Below are 18921 nucleotides of genomic sequence, written 5' to 3'. Positions count from 1 at the left end.
GGGTACTAAATGGTACTACCCTGTTTCCCCCAAAATAAGACATCTCCTGATAATAAGACCAATCGGGCTTTTGAGCGCATGGCAATAAGGCCAAGCGCTTATTTCAGGCTTCAAAAAAATATAAGACAGGTTCTTATTTTCAGGGAAACACAGTAGATATATGGCACAATAACACCACTACTGTGTGAGTTCCATTGGTTACCAGTATGCTTCTGGATGCAATTCAAGGTGTTGGTTGTTACCTTTAAAGCCTTACATGGCTTGAGACTGAACTATCTGAGGTACTGCCTTTTCCCTGATTCTACCCATCCAATTCAGTTTATCAGTTTGGTCATGTTGCAGATCCCGTAAACCAAAGAGGGTCAACTGGGAGGGACTAGAAGAGAGTACAAAAGCCCCTGGTCTCTGGAATATCCTCCACTGGAGATTAGAATGACCCCAGTCCAGTTAATCTTTCATAAGGCTTGGTTGTGTTCCCAAGTCTGGGGTGTTGAATGTGTCAAGGGCTCTGTTTCTTGGCTTTATTGTCAACTGACCAAATATCTCGGCTGCAGTGTATATTTATTTTTGGATTTTTTTAGTGTTCTAAACTATTTTTATTGTTCAGGTAGTCTTTCACTTACAACCATACATTTAGTGAACATTCAAAGTTACAACAGCACTGAAAAAAGTGACTTATGACAGTTTTTCCCATTTACAACCACTGCAGCATCTTCACGGTCACATGATCAAAATTCAGACACTTGGCAACTGATATGTGACTGTTGTAGTGCCCAAGAAGTCATGTGATCACCCTTTGCATCCTTCTGACAAGCAAAATCAATGGGGAATTATTGCCATTCACTTAACAATCATGTTACCAACTTAACAACTGCAGGTTGTAAAATGGGGCAAAACTTACTTAAGAATTTAGCAATGGAAATTTTGGAAATTTTTTGATTGTAGTCTTAAATCAAGGACTACCCGTACAATAAAAACAGTAAAAACATGTTTTAATTGTAAGCCAGCCAAAGTCATTGATTGAAATGGATGGCTATAGAACTTGAATAAATAAATAAAACATATTGAAATAATGCAATATAAAAATAATTTTTCAATTATTCAACAATTTCAAAACTAACCATGATTAGTGTAGATAATAAAATCAAGGGAAGACCTGAAGAAAGTGTAATTGCTAATGGAAGGGTGTCCCCTAAGTGGGGGACCACTGAAATGTAGAGCGTAAATCAGGCCACTACACTTTATTGGGCTGTACAAATATATTGACTTTACAAACTTGTGAAGTGAGTTTGGTTGAAAGTTCTTAAAAGCAAAATTTGTCTGCTTGTACATCTTATTATGTTCAACAAGTCATATTGCATCAAAACTTCCAATGGGAAGTAATGAAAAATTTTACACACTACTACTACTACTGTATACCATTTAGTTACTACTAATATATAATGAAAAATAATTAATTGCTAAACTCACTAAGTTTAAATATGTCACAAAATAAACTAATTACTTACAGGTATAAAAATAATTGCCTGGAATTAACCATATCCTATTAGCTATCAGTAAAAGCTACCCATTTAGCCATATACCATTATTCATTTTTGAGGATGAAATGAAATGGGTGAAATACAGAATTGCAAACAAATATGTGTGGTGATGAAATGTAAATCAGAACATCATCAGAAATGCTACACTCACATATTTAATCAGACATCAGGATATAAGCACAAGAACGGTATTTGCATGATAACATAATTCACACACATTGGCATTTTGATGTCACTGCAGTTGGTTATGGACAGTGCAGAGTAAATATACCTAATTATCCAACTTGCCAATTGTTAAAGGACATGATTGTGTTACATAGGATTTATAGGTTTCTTTGTAGAAAACATAATATTTAATATTAAAGAAGCAGGGTGTTTGTTACCCGGTATCATTAATTAGCACCATTATGCAGAATTTAATATTTAATCATAATCTTCAAGAAGCAGTATTATTATCAGAATCAATTCTAAGCAAATACGAGCTTTCAGCATGTACCCCAATTATGTCCTGTACTGGAAATTGAGCTTGATCTGTTTGATGAAGTAATGATATATTGCAGGTATTATCTAATTAATCAAAAAACAAAATAATTAATCTATGTGTCCCTTTTCTTGAGTTTAAAATAATTATTTGAGAATGAGCATGTTACAGCTTCTCTGAAGCATCTATTTTGTTTTACCTTTTATTCAATATTGGTAGAAAGTGGAGAACAACAAAAGCAGTCAATTATGAGTTTTAGATGCTAAAATTTCCTGAATGCTTTAGATGCTTTAATTTCCTGAATGGTGCTTCTGATTTTATACCTTGCATCATTTGGTTCAATTCAGGGTTACTCACTTTCTAAATCTTATTGTTATATTGTACATCTCTAATTTTCAATTATACAGTATGGATTTCTTAAATTATTTTAAAGGAAAATTCTTAATTTTTATATCAAAATGTATGAAGCTTTGTTTTATTATTCAAAAGCACATCTAAAGTAAAACATTAAAACAAATACGTGCTATCTATTTTGTTAATTGGCAATATTGCTTGCACTTTTATTTATTGATGTTCTATAAATAAGTGTAAAGACAGTTCATGTCTTTTCATATGGAGCTGCATTTGGTAATATCCAACAACTGCAAAGTAAATAATTTTCATTGATCCTAGATACTAAGATACGAAATCTAGCAATTATATGTTTTTTTTTAATTTGCTTCCCAAGGATATTACCTCCCCAAAGACTCCTTTCTCCCAGTGTTGCATCAAAATATCTATCTATCTATCTATCTATCTATCTATCTATCTATCTATCTATCTATCTATCTATCTATTGTTCGCTTACTACTGTTGATTTTGTTACAGCAAAATAATTTATTTATACTTTATAAAATAACTTGTTTATTCTGCATTGGTAGGCAAAATGTCAGAATTTGCAGGGAGTTTTTTTTTATCTTTATGTTTTTTATGTCAGACATCAATACCCTTTAGGTTCATGTGTGTCTCTAACAAATAAGAATCATATATATATAATATCTTAAATTTCTAAAAGCAGCAGCAAAAATGTCTTTATCATTTTCTTGCATTAGTATGCAATGAGATTTGTAAAAAAAGAGATTGATGTTACTATTATAGAAATGTGAAAGTTTATGTTACATTCTAAGATACTGTCTGTTTTCTATGTGTTACAGTTTATGCTATTGGCTAATCCTGTTGGCTAAGAAGCATACCTGGTGGGGCTCAGAGGGAGAGGCTTTTCCTTCCTCTAGAGATTATATGGACCCTAACCTTGCTGGCCTTAAATATCTAGTTTTGTATTTGAGCCCTGGGCTCTAGGTGTGGGAATGAACCTATTTCCTAGCTGAATTAATGGCTGTGATTTTTCCCCCGCTCTATATTTTAATTTGTTTGATATGTAGTATTTTTATTTATTTTTAATAATATAATCTGCCTAGAGTTATCTGTTTGAGATGGGCAACCTATCAGCCAAATAAATCAATAAATAACCATTCATTTTGAAATATATGTCATATTCAATGTCACAGTAAATGAGACATTTACTACGGATTGAAAATAACTGTTCTTAATGTTCTATTGTTGATCATCTACTTCTCCAATACCATACATAATGTTCTCTCCTTCTGTTTTTCCACGCAACCATCCTATGACATGGGTGAAAGTGAGTGACTGGCCCAAATTCATCCAATGAGATCCCATGGCAGAGTGTGGACTAGAATTTTATCTTCCAGTTTCTGGGCCATGCTTTTATCTTTGGTTTTATTTCTCCCTCGTGGTTTAAAGACAGGAAAGATAATAAAGTGATTCTTTAATATGCAGGCAATTTAAAATGAGCATTCCATTATTGTTATATGGGTTTTTTTTATTTTTATCTATTTATTTTTGTTTATTTTTTATCACACTAATGTATATTTTTTATTATCAGAATTGTAGTGCTTTTTATTTGTTATATTTCACTAATAAGAATAAAAAAATATGTAGGCAATCTCTTTTGCCAGAATTGTTAATGAAGATCTTTAAAATCTCAATTAAAATTTGAAAGAAAGACAGAATATTTCAGCGATTTTCTCAAACAAAAAGCAATCAAATTATGGAACTTATTTAATGAGTAATAGGTCTTTCCATGGAGATAATGCTGTTTACTTATAAATAGATGTATATAGGAAGTTGACATGCAAGTTTTATATTTATCCAGGTAGTGTCACCTTTGCCAGTAAGGTTAAAAATGGAGGTGGGGTCGAATCTATTATCTATTATAGTGATAAGAGCATTTGTTGCTCTTCAGGCATAACAAAAGCCCACCAGCTGAAAGATGGAATGTCAAACAAACTCTACCTCAAACTGTCTTGGCAAGACTAAAACATTTAGACAAATTTGGATGCCAGATCCTTAAACTTCCAAAGTAAAATTGAAGACAATTGCATGACCAAAATAAAGGTGCTATGATGTCTGGTTATTGTAAAAGAATTTAGAGATGGGGAAGATTGTTTAGTAAGAGATGAGACAGACAGAAATTGAACAGACTTTCAACATTCTGCTATTAAACCTTACCATAAGGAAGAAAGATTCCTGAAATCTCTGCAATGTCTGTTTCTTGACCTGGCCTATCTCAAAGGGTTGCCTGAATTTAGTAGTGCAAGAAAAGGATAGAGGACAAAGCTTTATGAGAAATGAATGCAGATTCTAATCACAGATAAGAAAGGTCAAAGAAAGATATCTCAATGTGGAAAGTCACTAAATGGAAGAAAATGACTGGAAAAAAGTAACAGAAAAATATATAAGTAAGGTGGGTTACTCAAGAGTAATTATGGGGGGGGAATCTAAGAGGCAAATAACATTCAAAGAAGATGGAAAAATTCAGAAACTCTTTACAAGTGGATTATAGAAATATTTGTAGATAGAGAATACATTCAGGAAGAAAATACTAGATACTGAGAAAGAAGAGGCAACTGACCACCTGTCAAATAGGAAAGTATCAGACAGAGATGACATACCCACTGAACTGTTGAAAGGTACAAGGAAGGGACAAAGTGACAAAACCTCCATTTTACTAAATATGGAACAAGACTGTGTGACCTAAAACCTGGAAAATTTAGGTTTATTTACTTACGTAGAATTATGTACTAATTCTACACAGAAGTAAAGTTTTGCTTAAGATGTAATGATGAAGAAAACAGTCATAAGAGAGAAGACAGCTAAATGAACAGCCTGGTTTAAGAGAAATGAAATATGGTGAGCATAAGATGGATAATGCAGACAGCAAATGAATTCAAGTGGTAGGTTAGTCTATATTTTATCAACTACAGCAAGGCTTTTAATTATGTACAGTAGTTCATGCCTGAATGTGGAATATACTAAGACAAGTAGATATGTCAGAATATCTGATTGTTTTTTTTGAGGAATATTTACAATGAACAAGAAACTATTATATGAATTAAGTTTGGATAAACAAAATAAGGAAAAACATAAAACAGGCTGCTTATTGTTTTCTTATCCTTTTAATCTGTATGAAAATGTAATTTAAGAATGGCATCAAAGGAACACCTGATAAATAGAGTCAAACTTGGAAGGTGAAATACTAATAATTTGAGATATACAGGCAACGTCACTTCATTAATGAAAGTAAGGAAGTGTTAGAAGAGTTAATTATAAAAGTAAAATATAGGGTAAAACATCTGTGTTAATATTAAATATTAGAAAGACAAAAATAATGTCAGCCAGTGAATTTACCGTTGATGGTAAAGAAGAGAAGGTAGCTTTGTTGTATTCAACTAGACCATGCAGTAGAAATATAAAGAGGAAATATTCCCAGAGAAGAAAACAATGGCAAATTTAGATAGGTTTATGAAGCGCTTCTCTTCTGTGCCGCCACGACTCTACGTCACCGCCGGAAGTCAACTAGGCATGATTAATAAGAATATTAGAAAGGACATAAAATACTTAATACTCCACATTATAACGGCGGCTAGATTAGCGTTGGCACAGCTCTGGAAAATAGATCGTTTGCCAACTGATCAGGAAGTAATACAAAAAATCTATATATGCGCAGAGATGGATAAATTAACCCTAGAATTACAGATAAGGAAGACTCAAAATACTTTAAAATATGGAATAGCTGGTACCAGTGGATAAGTCAGAGGAGCGGGAATGGTTAGAGATGAAATTCAGGAGAAATCAATGTAAATAAACAACTGCACTGTCAGAGAGATACAGAAGGAAATAAGTCACTGTGCGTATGTATATATGTATATATAACATTAGAAAGTAGTCAATAGATGAAGTTGAGCACTATATATGTACTGTATATGTATATGTAATTTGTATGTTTGATTAAGAGAAACTTGTTAGTTTTTCTTATATTTGTTTTAAATGTCTTTCTTTAAATACGAATAAAGTTTGTTTTTAAAACTAAAAAAAAAAAAAAAGATAGGTTTATGAAGAATAAGGCTACTTCCGTGACACCACAAAGCTACTGGAAGTCTTTCCAGTAGTAATATCGGGCAGTGTAAGCTGGATATTAGAATAGAAAGCAAATAATTTCAAATTATGGAATTCAAGATGTTAATAACAGTAGCATGAATTGCAATGAGGAGCCAATCAATCAGCAACAAAATAAAAGACAATTGCTCCCTATTTGGGTATGTGATGCACATGGAATAATTCTACTTGATGATATTAAGGCAGGGCTGTCAAAACTCCCAAGGGGCTGGATGCGTCACACACTGGCCATGCCCATGCCCAGTTTAGCGAAGGGGGGGGAAAGTCCCAATACGTCACATGACGACGCCGAGACAACGTGAGTTTGACACCCCTGTATTAAGGGGAAAAGAATACTAAAGAAAAACAATAGATAAAGCAGGTGATCAGAATCAAGGATATCACTGGAATGTGTTTTCCCAAGCTGTGAATATGATCAGGGATAAATTGAAACTATAAGCATTTATCCATTCAGTCACTTGGGGCTCAGGTTTGACTTAGTAACACTAGCTAACTTTATATTTTGCCATGTCTGTCCCTGGAATTGCTTTTTTTCAGATTTGGAATTTGATCCTTCAATTAAAAAAAGTTCTCCCTTTTTTTGTCTGTACGGATTAGTGATGGATCTCCACTATTTCAGAGTTACATCTTTCTGAGCCATAGACCAAGGTGGTTTAACCTGTTTTCTTGTTTGCACACAAACCATATCTGTTTTGTAATAAATGAGCATTTTCACACACAGGCTTCACCAGTAACAATGAGCATGTATTTTAATTTGAATTATTGCATTTTACATTCATGGAAGGTAAATTATTGCAGCAATCTGCCAGAAGCTGGATTTGCAGGGTTCATGACCTTTGAGAAATGCCTTAAGCAAAACAAATTTTGTACGGTGGGAAAAAAAAACCTGACTGGGATGATAGATTTATAGCTTATCATAGGATCAGAATACAGTATGGATTACCAGTGATTCTTTTGGTACTATATATAGTTCCGTAATGAAAACTGTAGGCTAAAATTGAAAGAGCTTCCTTGTATTCACATGAGAAGCTTATCATAAACCTGCTTCAAAAGCTGTTTGTCATGAAACCTGAGTGGGAAGCTTTTTTTAAAAAAGCAAATAGCTGCTGTATTTAATTTTCATAGTCAATATTCCAAAGAATAAATCTAGCACATAGAGTTATTTGTTGGGTTTGTTCTGTTTGGTTCATGATAAGTATGCTTTCTCAGAAACCATCTTAGTTTTGTCATTTAAACACTGTATTTTTTTAAGTACAACAGATCATTATGTACACATTATGGCTGCAGCCAAATGGAAGGTTGTACATTAACACCATTCTCTTGCTTATATTACATAACTCCAAAAATCCCCAAAGAGAGGAAGTGCTTTTTAAGTGTTTAAATATTGCAACATTCTTAATTGCTTTATTCTCATCAATTGCATGTTTTCCCTTTCTGCTATACCACTAGCACTCTTCTGTTCAGCGTTACATATATATTATTTCATTTGATTATTTATAGGCTTAATTGTACATGAAAAAATATAGATGCCTATAAAGGATATTTTTTAACAAAAGAATCCAAATGTGACAGAGCTATATTAAGATGTGAAAATTATATAAAATACTATTTTAAAGGTACTGTAAGAAATTATGTATATGTGTGCATAATTTTCCCATGTTTTTTCCTGTGGTAGACAAGGAAATACATTATATTAATATATTATTAACAATATATTAATGTTATCAATAGCTATGACTTGATATGCTTTCTCTTATGCTTACCAGAATTTAGACCTTAGATGAACTTCTATTCCATTTAGTATTATATTTATTTCATAATTTTATTAGTTATAAAACAGCAACAAAAACCAGTTATAAAAATTAACATTCCTGTACTTTAAAAAAATATATATTTAATTCATTTAACTTCTGTTTATCAGTATTCAAACATTGATAAATTCCTGCTTCCTATCATAAAATGTAATATGGAATATTTTCAAATAAAATATGAAATACATAAAGCAATTGGTTCCTAAAACCAATTAAATTGTATAGCTGTCAAAGACCTAACAACTCTAGGTCATCGTAACTTTGTGCAGTATAATCTCTAAACAGTGTCATCTCATGCCTATCTGATCTATCTACAGCAGAACATCCTTAGGATGTTGTACAAAACTAACAAAAGGAACATCTGATCCTGATTTCATGGTTTCCAATCTGTTTGGATATGCCAATATATTCACTGGTGTGAAGCTGATTGTATCACCATTCTTCCAGGTTGTGCTCTGTTGGATTTGGGATGTCAGACAGTAAAAATATTATGCTTTCACAGGTGAACTTTCTGCCCTAGCAAAGCTGTTGAAAAGAAAACTAAGGAATTTTATTCAATTGTTAAACAGCTGAATTAAACAGACTAAATATTCTGAATATCCATTTCTTAAAATAAAAGGGATAGATAGAAGTGTTCAATAATAGAATGACAACTGCCAAAGATACATGCTGGATTCAGAAAAGGCAAAAGACCCAGACACATATTGCTGGATAATAGTAAAGGCAAGGGAAATTTAGCAATCTTGGCATAACTATTTTTTCATCTTTTTTTTTTTTTGCTTTACTGATGATGCAAAGTCTTTTGATTATATAGACCATAATAAATGTGCAAAACAGGTGGATACCCAGACACCTGATATGTCTGTTAATGATTGGTATGATGAGCAAAATGATGGAACAGAATATAGACCAACTAAATGGTTCAAAATGAAGATAAAAGTGTACCGAGTTCTATAAAGTCATCTTCCTCATTTAACATACGCAGAGAAACGCTGGATTAGAAGGAATCAGATTGGAATTAAAATTACTGAGAAGTGGTGATAATACCATTTTGATGGCTGGAAGTGAGGAACATTTACTTTCTTATAGAAAATTTTTTAAGAAGTGAAAAAAACCAGATAAAGGCCTCCAAAACATCTACAATGAGCCAAATGAGCCTCCTACAGCCACTGTGTAGGACAGACAGACAGAAGACCGGCAGAGTCAAATTCAGGTTGTTGAAATTGGACCTGGATCCCCACTATTTGATTATGAGTTACTTCTTCCGCCCCACACAAAAGTTTCATATCTGTTTGGGCATGCAAACAGTATGGAAAACCAGATTGATATCAGACCTTCCCAGCAGCACTGTTTCAGGCTGAAACACTGGTAGAACTGATAGAATTATTAAAAGAATTATTCTATCAATAAAAACTGATGTGCTACTTAGAGCTTTACATCTATTCTCTGTCTCAGTTTCCATAAGGCATCATAAACTCCAGCTAGGATGCACCTAGAAAAGCCAGAAATAATTTCATTAGCCAGTACTCAGAATCTTACTATGCTTCTTAAGATGAGTCTTACATCCTCATATATACTTCAAACAGATATATTTCTTCTTATTGTTAGCAACAAAGAACAAGTGTAGACAAACTTCACCCAAATCAGCCACTTTCTTTATGAGCCAATTTTTGTTTATGCCAGGTGGATCTCAAAGCAATAGACTGATTTCCTGCCCTTCAGGGCAGCTGCAGAATTACATTAAATTCCTCATTTTAATTATCTTGCTTATGTTACTTAAAATGAAGAAGCATCTTGTTCTGTGCCAAAATTATCCAAAATGAATATTTCCTGACTTGTCTGTCAAGCTTGGTTTCCTAGTTCTGTAAGCTGGCACAGAACCAAGATGTGTAACTACATAGCAACTGTAGAGTACTTCCCCTACTGAAAAGGGACCCTTGAAGCTTGAATAAGCAAGTCTCAATTAAAGGACACCAGACTAACCAGAAGAAACCTTGGAGGAGAGAAATGCTTTTTCATACCTCTCAAGAAATTAACAGATCATGGAAAATTAACTGTCATGGAAAGACTGGTTATCCTAAAACAGTTTTTATTACTTTCATTTCAAATCTCATCTGGATAATTTGACACCAACCTCTAATGTTAACAAAAAAAAGTATGAAGAAATTGCATTCTCTACCTTGCCAAAATCACTGATGCCTCAGAATTTCGCAAACACTCCAGAAACAAAAGAAGTGAGTATGTCAACGGGCTGAGTGGGGCAGAGTAATTCAGTCAGTTTTAGCTCAAGAAGGCACTTTATACTGGCAACCTGACAAAAGTCAACTACTGTCCAGATTGTTATGTATAATTTGACTTAAAAATAAACCTGAAAAAGAGTCAGGTTATGTTTAATAAATTCACTAAAGAAAGGGGGAAATATATATCTGGAGAAGAACTAGACATAGTAGACCACTACATATACCTTGGTCAACAGATCTCAATGGAAGGTGATACAACAAAGGAAATTGAATGGCGTGTTAAATGTGGTTGGCAGGCTTTCAGCAAGCTAAGCATAATTTTCAAGAATAACCTCCCCCTATGCCTGAAGAGAAAAGTTTTCAATCACTGTGTGTTGCCTGCTCCAACATATGTTGGTGAAACATGGACACTAACCTCGCAATCAATACAAAAGTTACGAGTGGCACAAAGAGCCATGGAAAGATACATGCTCAGCATTACAAGACAAGATAGAAATACCCGCACATGTCAAACCCGCTTTCTGTGCTGCTTGACATACTTACTGGAGGGAGAGGCAGTTCAAAGCATTCACCGAAGTCATGTCAACTAAGGGTGGGCACACACTATTCGGGTTTAGTAACAGTGGCGGGTTTAGGTTTGTTAATGGTGGTGGCTAGAGGCCTTTAGGCTGCAGAACATGTCATCTTACGAAGAGAGTCCGGTTACGAAACCAGGATTACCGCCTACAGAAATGGAAGCCGCATGATAATCCACGGCCCGCTACACCCTCCCAAAAACCGAAATCAGCTGCAAAGCGCAATTAGGGGGGTGGAGCGTGAAGCGGGGTCACGCGGTTTCTTTAAAATCAGCAGATGGAACACTCAGAGCTGACTTCACCTGTGTGAGCTTGGAGTTTGCTGGAGCCAGTTGGTGTGAAGAATAAACCGTTGACTCTCCAAGCCGGTGTTTGTGTTGGTGTCTCAATCTTAACCCATTCCAATGTGGACCGGTAGAGCCAAGAGCACATGGATTAGAGAACAAATGAAAGGATATCCATGTATTATCTTTTCTTTGCAAAAAATGCTAACTCACTTGAGGTGCTCTTTAAGAGCCATGGTGGCGCAGAGGTTAGAATGCAGGCTAATTCTGCTGACTGCCAATTGCCAGCAGTTCAGCAGTTCAATTCTCAATGGCTCAAAATTGACTCAGCCTTCCATTCTTCCAAGGTCAGTAAAATGAGGAGCCATATTGTTGGGGGCAATATGCTGACTCTGTAAACCACTTAGAGAGGCCTATAAAACACTATGTAGTGGTATATAAATGTAAGTGCTATTGCTTTGCTATTGTTCCTTCCCCCAATTCTAATCAGCATGGGATTTGTTTTTAAGAAACTCTGAAACTGTGAAGTAGTATATAAGTCTAAGCGCTATTGCTATCAAGAGAGTAAAAGAATTGAAATGGAAATGGGCTGGTCACATAGCAAGAAGAACTGATGGCAGGTGGACCAAGGCAGTCATAGAATAGATCCCAGTTGATAAAAAGCATCCATGAAAGAAATCTAAAACAAGATCGATCAACGACATCAGCAAGTATCGCGGGCCCACTTGGTAAAAGAAAGCTCAGGCCATATAACACTTAGACTTATATATCACTTTACAGTGCTTTACAGCCCTCTCTAAGAGGTTTACAGAGTCAGCAAATTGCCCCCAACTATTTGGTCCTTATTTTACCCACCTCGGAAGGATGGGAGGCTGAGTCAACCTTGAGCTTGGTGAGATATGAACTGCCAAATTACAGGCAGCCAGCAGTCAGCAGAAGTAGCCTGCAGTACTGCACTCTAACCACTGTGCCACCATGGCTGTATGGTTGGAAACATGTGGAAGAGGCCTTCATCCTGCAGTGGATAGACAATGGCTGAGGAGGAGGAGGAGGTGGTGGTACTCTAAACATCTTTACCATAAGCTTGATGATTAGATGGTCCAAGAAAAGATTGCAGCAATGGAACAGTTGGCTCAGTATCAGATTTTTCTACTGCTGATCCACTTATTACTTTGCAACTTTTCTTTGCAAAAAATGGTAAACTACTTGAGGTGATCTTTCATATAGTAAATTCAGAGAACTATAGCAAAAATTAACAGCTTCTTCTGTTGACTGCCAGCTCCTGAAATTAATCATGATGCTTCATCAAAGCATTACAATGCAGGTACAGTGATTAAAAACTGGAAAACTAACTGACCCAATGCCAGCTTCTAGGAGAGAGAAACAGAGATGTATCCTCCCCCCTATTATTTTTTTATGTCAATGATATTGTTCAAGCTGAATTTGACTCTCTCCCTTGGCCAGGAAACCATCCTCCTTTCTCCCTTATGCTAATGATGCTATAATCCTTTCTGTATCCCAAGTAGGGCTGCATCCTCCATGCACTAGCCTTCTACCACCAATCTGAAATATAGGAATACATGGGGTTACCCGCAAAGTGTATCCAGAATCTATAGCTGGCAGAAGAAAGAAGCTGTGTGGGCAGTTCTTGGGTTCCACTGCTGTTCTGTGACCTGCACTAATTTCCAGTTTGCTTCCGGGTCCAAACACCACACATGGGTGTGTCCTTGCTCACTGATATATGTACAGCTACTCAACCCGCTCATATTTTCTGAAGATAGTAGTATTGTTAGCCTTTGTTTCCTGTGTCATCATGAATGTAAAAAAATATTGGAATAGATTCATGGATATTTGATTTAGCCTGGATGTATTTTGCCTGTTTGCAAGCACATTAAGGAAAGCTTGCTAATGGCAGTAAAGATATTGCTGAAGAAGAAGAGGTTCAGGCAAGGACAGCCTGCTGAGCCTGCTGACATCACAAAAGAAAAGAGAAATTGTCTTCTGGCAGGTTTCCAAATCCTTTCAAAGAAACAAGGTTTATAATCTCACACCCTTCTCTACAAATCAAAGCACAGGGCCTGTCTGAGGCAAAGAGCAGAAGTGTGTCATTTTTCTTAGTGAGCTCCTATAGGCAGGGTTTTTCTTCAATGTAAATAAAACCTGGAAGCCAAGGCACATGAATTTGGGAGTGAAAAACCAAGGAGGTCTTTTTGCCTATTTTCCTTTAAGATAAAGTATGGGAGACCTATTCACAGATTGGAAACTGAACATGGCTTTCTTTCTTTGGGGAGTAGGATCCATTTAGGAATCAATATCTGCGAAAAATGAGGGTGCAAGTGAACATAGGTAGAAGGATTATTTTAACTTTATTTTAATGCGGTAAAGCTACTATGAAAGATTTCTATAACTATTGAACTACATCTTCAATTTTTGCATCTATTTGTTTTCGAGGGAGGGAGGGAGGGAGGGAGGGAGGGAGGGAGGGAGGAAGGAAGGAAGGAAGGGTGTTGTGGCCTTAAGTGTAAGAATCTTTAATGACTATGGTCTTAACTGTTGGCCTCATAAAATGTATGATAACTGTATTCCTTTAAACTATTTTTTCTCTAAATCAAAACTGAAAACAGTTTAAAAAAGCCTCCTTACCACCTGTATAGTAGTAGTGGGGTTGGGTTTTGGTTGGTTTTTTTTTTTTTTTTTTAGGAACGGGGAGATTTCATGGAAAGAGAAGGCAGACATACAATTCATTTAGTTAGCCCATTTTTAATTTGGCAAATGAACAATTAATACAATACAATTATATATACATTATTCAGAGATGTTTTCAACAATCATTTTGGAAAAAACGTTAAATAAATAAATAAATTTATTGATTGTGTGAAGTTGCATAGAGGAAAGAAAGAATGGAGTCCAATGCCTATTGGCCACCTTTACACATTCCAAAATACTAGCATATTCTACTGTACTGTATAGAGCTGTGAGTGGACGCATGAAAGGGAATAGGAAAAGAATGAAGGAACTCTGAGAACTCTTGTAGCTAGTATGTGTTGCTATGATACTAGTTCTTAGAATTTATTTTTTCCTTTTCCTGCTTATTCTCCTTGATTCTAGGGAAGCTGAAGCAAAGCACGACCACCGAGAGCCTCGATGGGATACTCATTAAAAGGAGTCACTTTCTCTGCAGGGTTAAGAGATAGGGTGGGGATAATGAGTGCACAATTGTCTGTTCATTACTTTGTAACTGAGCACCATACAAAATAAAATACAAATGGTTCGATTTTCATCTTCAAGAACTTTTGCTACTATGGCCAGCTTCAGTTCAACAAGCTATTTAAGCTGAAGTTTTATACAGAAATTGTTTTGGTTACAGATTCATCTCTTGCTGCTGCTGCACTACACATGCCAAAAGCTTTCTTTCTTTCTTTTTCTTTCTTTTCTTTTTTTTTCAAATAGAAGATAATTTAAATAAGATTCTAGGTAACCATTTCATAGTTGATACAGTACATAACTCTATCGATATTCTCCCATTTATCCCATAAGCATTTGTTCATGAGTTTGTATCCGTGTGGGCATGTGTTGTATGTGTTTCCATGCTATTTTGTACAGGCATGGTCTAGTTTTGCCATTTGAGTACTGAAAAATTCAAATGCATTCCCAGAAGGGTAAGGAATACTCAGAAAAGACCTTTTTATAACTGTTGGGATGATTTCAAGGATAATATAATATGTCTTGTATAATAACAAAATGTTACCCAAAAAACTATTTCTCCGTATAAAAAGGATTCTCAAAAGAAGTAATGAGTTTGAGTCATTTTCATTTCATTTGTCATTCATTAAAGTTACCTTGCTGCTTGTTAATTAGAAGATTAGTTTTTGATCTCCTGTTTAATAAATCAGTATAGTTATATATTGACAATTTATTTGATTATGCTAATGAAAAGGTTAATATTTATTTATCTTGCATTTGTGAACTAATCACTTACATACAATCCTTGTTTTGTTCCCTCTCCTTTCTCTAGCATTGCAGTGATAATACACATCTTTGTCAGTCAGATATGAATATTGTTGGTGCCTGGAGAAGAGGCTACACTGGAAAGAATATTGTGATCACCATTTTGGATGATGGCATTGAAAGAAACCATCCAGACTTGATGCAGAATTATGTGAGTGTCCATGTTGCTTCAGACTGCAGAACCTGTTGCTAATTAATAATACACTGCCTCCGATCTGTGATCCAAAGACAGTAATAAAACACAAAATATGCCTGTGTATTTATACAATATAGAATCTCTAGAGAAACAAGTGGAGAAACTGGATTCAAAGGCAGAGGTTGAAATCCAAGAATCCAATCAAACTGTGTCTGTAGACGAAGGTGTAATGCATGTAGTACTCTGGGACAGTTACTATGAAATTCTAAATAACTGAACTATAAGCATGGTCAAGGATGAGCAACCGACTGAAGTGATAAATTGTTTATATTCCATGTACACTGAGTTCTTAACTATTAATATCTCTCTTATTAACGCATACTGTACTTTGTGCAACTTTGTCTTGTTTTATAAGCTACCATAGTTGACTTCAATTTATTCTCAAGCTTATAAATACTAAGATTCCTCTTACCTATCTACTGAATATATCTTAGAATACAGCTGCAAAGTATATTTACTGGAAAGCTATATATATATCATCATGAATTTATCAATTAATATTTGAGGAGCTAAATCATATGATGCATTAATTGCCAATGAACATTTCAATTTCAGCACTTTGTTTAGATCAGAGTTTTTTATTACTGGCGTTTTCTGATACAATTATGATAACTTACTTCATCCTGCCTATCAAATTCTTAACCATAATCTTTATAATGAGGATATAGGTTACTCTTAAACTCACATTAATCATGCTATTTTTAGAAAACAGCTATAGCTGGGTGTTTATATATTAGGTATAAATCATGGTTTAAAAACCATAATGGTTGAGTTCACATAGCACATTAAGCCACAGTCAAGCTAACCACATCACTATGGTAATTTACTACAATGAATGCTTTTGAAATGATTTGACATCAGATTCCTAAAAGTGTCTAGAGAAAATGTGAAATGATTGGTTCTGTGAAACTATTTTCTTTTACAAGCACTATACCTATAGGTGTATATATAGATAAATAAGAAGAAAGAATAGAAAGAAGGGAAATATTATAGATTTAATGTAGAATAGAATAGAATAGAATAGAATAGAATAGAATAGAATAGAATAGAATAGAATAGAATAGAATAGAATAGAATTTTTTTATTGGCCAAGTGTGATTGGACACACATGGAATTTGTCTTGGTGCATACGCTCTCAGTGTACATAAAAGAAAAGATACGTTCATCAAGAATCATAAGGTACAACACTTAATTATAGTCATAGGGTATAAATAAGCAATCAGGAAACAATATCAATATCAATATAAATCGTAAGGATACAAGCAACAAAATTACAGTCATATAGTTGTAAGTGGAAGGAGATGGGTGGTGGGAACGATGAGAAGATTAATAGTAATGCTTGTAATAAATTAATAATAATAAATAAATTGTAATAAATAATGCTTGTAATAAAAATTAGGTAACGTATAAGTTTTAAATCACACTTATGCCACCTGCCCTTCTAAAGTAACTCATTTCTCCTGGATGTCCTTGAAAACATCCAGTCCTTAACAACAACAAAAAATATTTCCCAACTCTATTCTAAAATATTGAATATTAAATAATTGTTTTAATCTTATAAGATTTTTAGAAATTACATTTATGAGCAAGTTAGAAATTTTTTCTTGGTATTTGTTCAGTCCAAGAATGGTTGACTTTCATTACCAGAGCTTATTAGTCAGTACACACATAGAATTCAATAAACAACCAGAAATCAGAAACCAGAAGACCTTCTTTAAATCAGTAAGCTCAGCTTTGGCTTTGAAGGATATCAATGATTTTTTTTCATTGTTCCAATGCTGGGGCTGTTATATAAATAAATAAGGCAGCAAGTAGTTTTAATTCCTTAAATAGTTACTTCTTTTCCACAACATAAATATTAAAAGCCCCTGCTCCCATTCTTTCTTTTTCCCAACCTCCAAGCCAGGGTTCACAACGGGGCCGTGCATGCTCTTCTGTGCATGCACAGAAGCTTTCTGATGATGTCGGGATCGGTGGGCGGAGCCTCCCGCCAGTTTTACTACCGGTTCTATAGAACCGGTGCAAACCGGGGGCAACCCACCACTGCTCCAAGCACAGAAGATCAGTTGCAATGTTTATTCTGTACGCCCCCCCCCCCATTCAACTAGGGGTAAATTAAAGCTTTTTGCAACCTAATAAAAATACTGTACAATGTAAGCTGAATTGCACAGTTGTCTCTTGTTATGAAGCACACTTTGCAGAAAACAGAAGAGGAGCAGGAAGCACCATGCTTGGGCTACATGGAACTGGCATGTACACATAGCTCCCTGACCCAAGTCAAGCCAAGAAAGTTTTATAACTGGTTTGTCCAAACCAACTGGATAGCATTCATGCTTGTTATAGTCAATACCCAATGTTGTAGCAATAGTAATAGCACTTAGACTTATATACTGTTTCATAGTGCTTTTTATAGCTCTCTCTAAGCGGTTTACAGAGTCAGCATATTGCCCCCAACAATCTGGGTCCTCATTTTGCCCACCTCGGAAGGATGAAAGGCTGAGTTAACCTTGAGCCGGTGAGATTTGAACTGCTGAACTGCAGCTTGCAGTCAGATGAAGTAGCCTGCAGTACTGCACTCTAACCACTGTGCCACCTCAGCCCTTTTAACTTGATTTCTATGTATAGAAAATACTAATGAAATTTGAGTGATATGTTACAATCTCCAACACTTACCCAAGTAACTGACTAATCAGTTTTATCACTTCATTTAACTCTGCCTATCACAACAATATTGGCTGGCAAAATAAGCATTGCTTTGGGTCTCATTCCCTCTCTTAGTTTCTTGAATGTGACCTAGCTTCATTCTTGCTTTTTCTAATGGAATTACATGTGTCCATGCAAATACTAGTGACATAACTGATTTTAAATTCAGTTCTTAGCACTTAGAATATACTCTCTTAGCTCAAGTTTTACTTTTAAAGTTCACTTGGTTTGAACAAGCAGAAGGTTCTCAACGGTGAATAAACAGATACCAAGTTGACAGTTACAAGCTTTCCTCTTTTTAAGACAAAGCTATGAATGTTACTTTCTCTGTGGTTTGCCAGTCTCCTTGGCAATGTATCTCATCATGCCAGCTTCTTCTGTTGTTTCTGCTTAATAACTAACTGTGCCTGCAAGTCACAACCTGCCATTGATGTGGACTCCTTTCCAGGGCAGCCCAAGTTTGCCAATTAATGATACCAGGCCTCCAGATATCCACAGATCCAATGACCATACATAACAAACCACAGTCTCTCACCAAGCCAAGTCACTGAGCATTCTTCAATG

The 18921-nt window shown here is 35.1% G+C and overlaps 1 protein-coding gene across 4 annotated transcripts in view; it reads left to right on the top strand.

Annotated features, from left to right (window-relative positions):
- Positions 1–18921, top strand: part of PCSK5 (proprotein convertase subtilisin/kexin type 5) — a 199499-nt gene that overhangs the window by 46854 nt on the left and 133724 nt on the right. For all 4 annotated transcript variants that reach the window (XM_034410214.3, XM_034410213.3, XM_034410215.3 and 1 more), the window contains exon 4: positions 15466–15609. In XM_034410214.3, coding sequence (XP_034266105.2) covers positions 15466–15609 — 144 coding nt within the window. The remainder of the gene's footprint in view (positions 1–15465; positions 15610–18921) is intronic.

Source organism: Pantherophis guttatus, chromosome 2 (assembly GCF_059756535.1).
Source record: "Pantherophis guttatus breed Tessera chromosome 2, ASM5975653v1, whole genome shotgun sequence".
Classification (NCBI taxonomy): domain Eukaryota; kingdom Metazoa; phylum Chordata; class Lepidosauria; order Squamata; family Colubridae; genus Pantherophis; species Pantherophis guttatus.
This window is presented reverse-complemented; position numbering and strand designations above follow the sequence as displayed.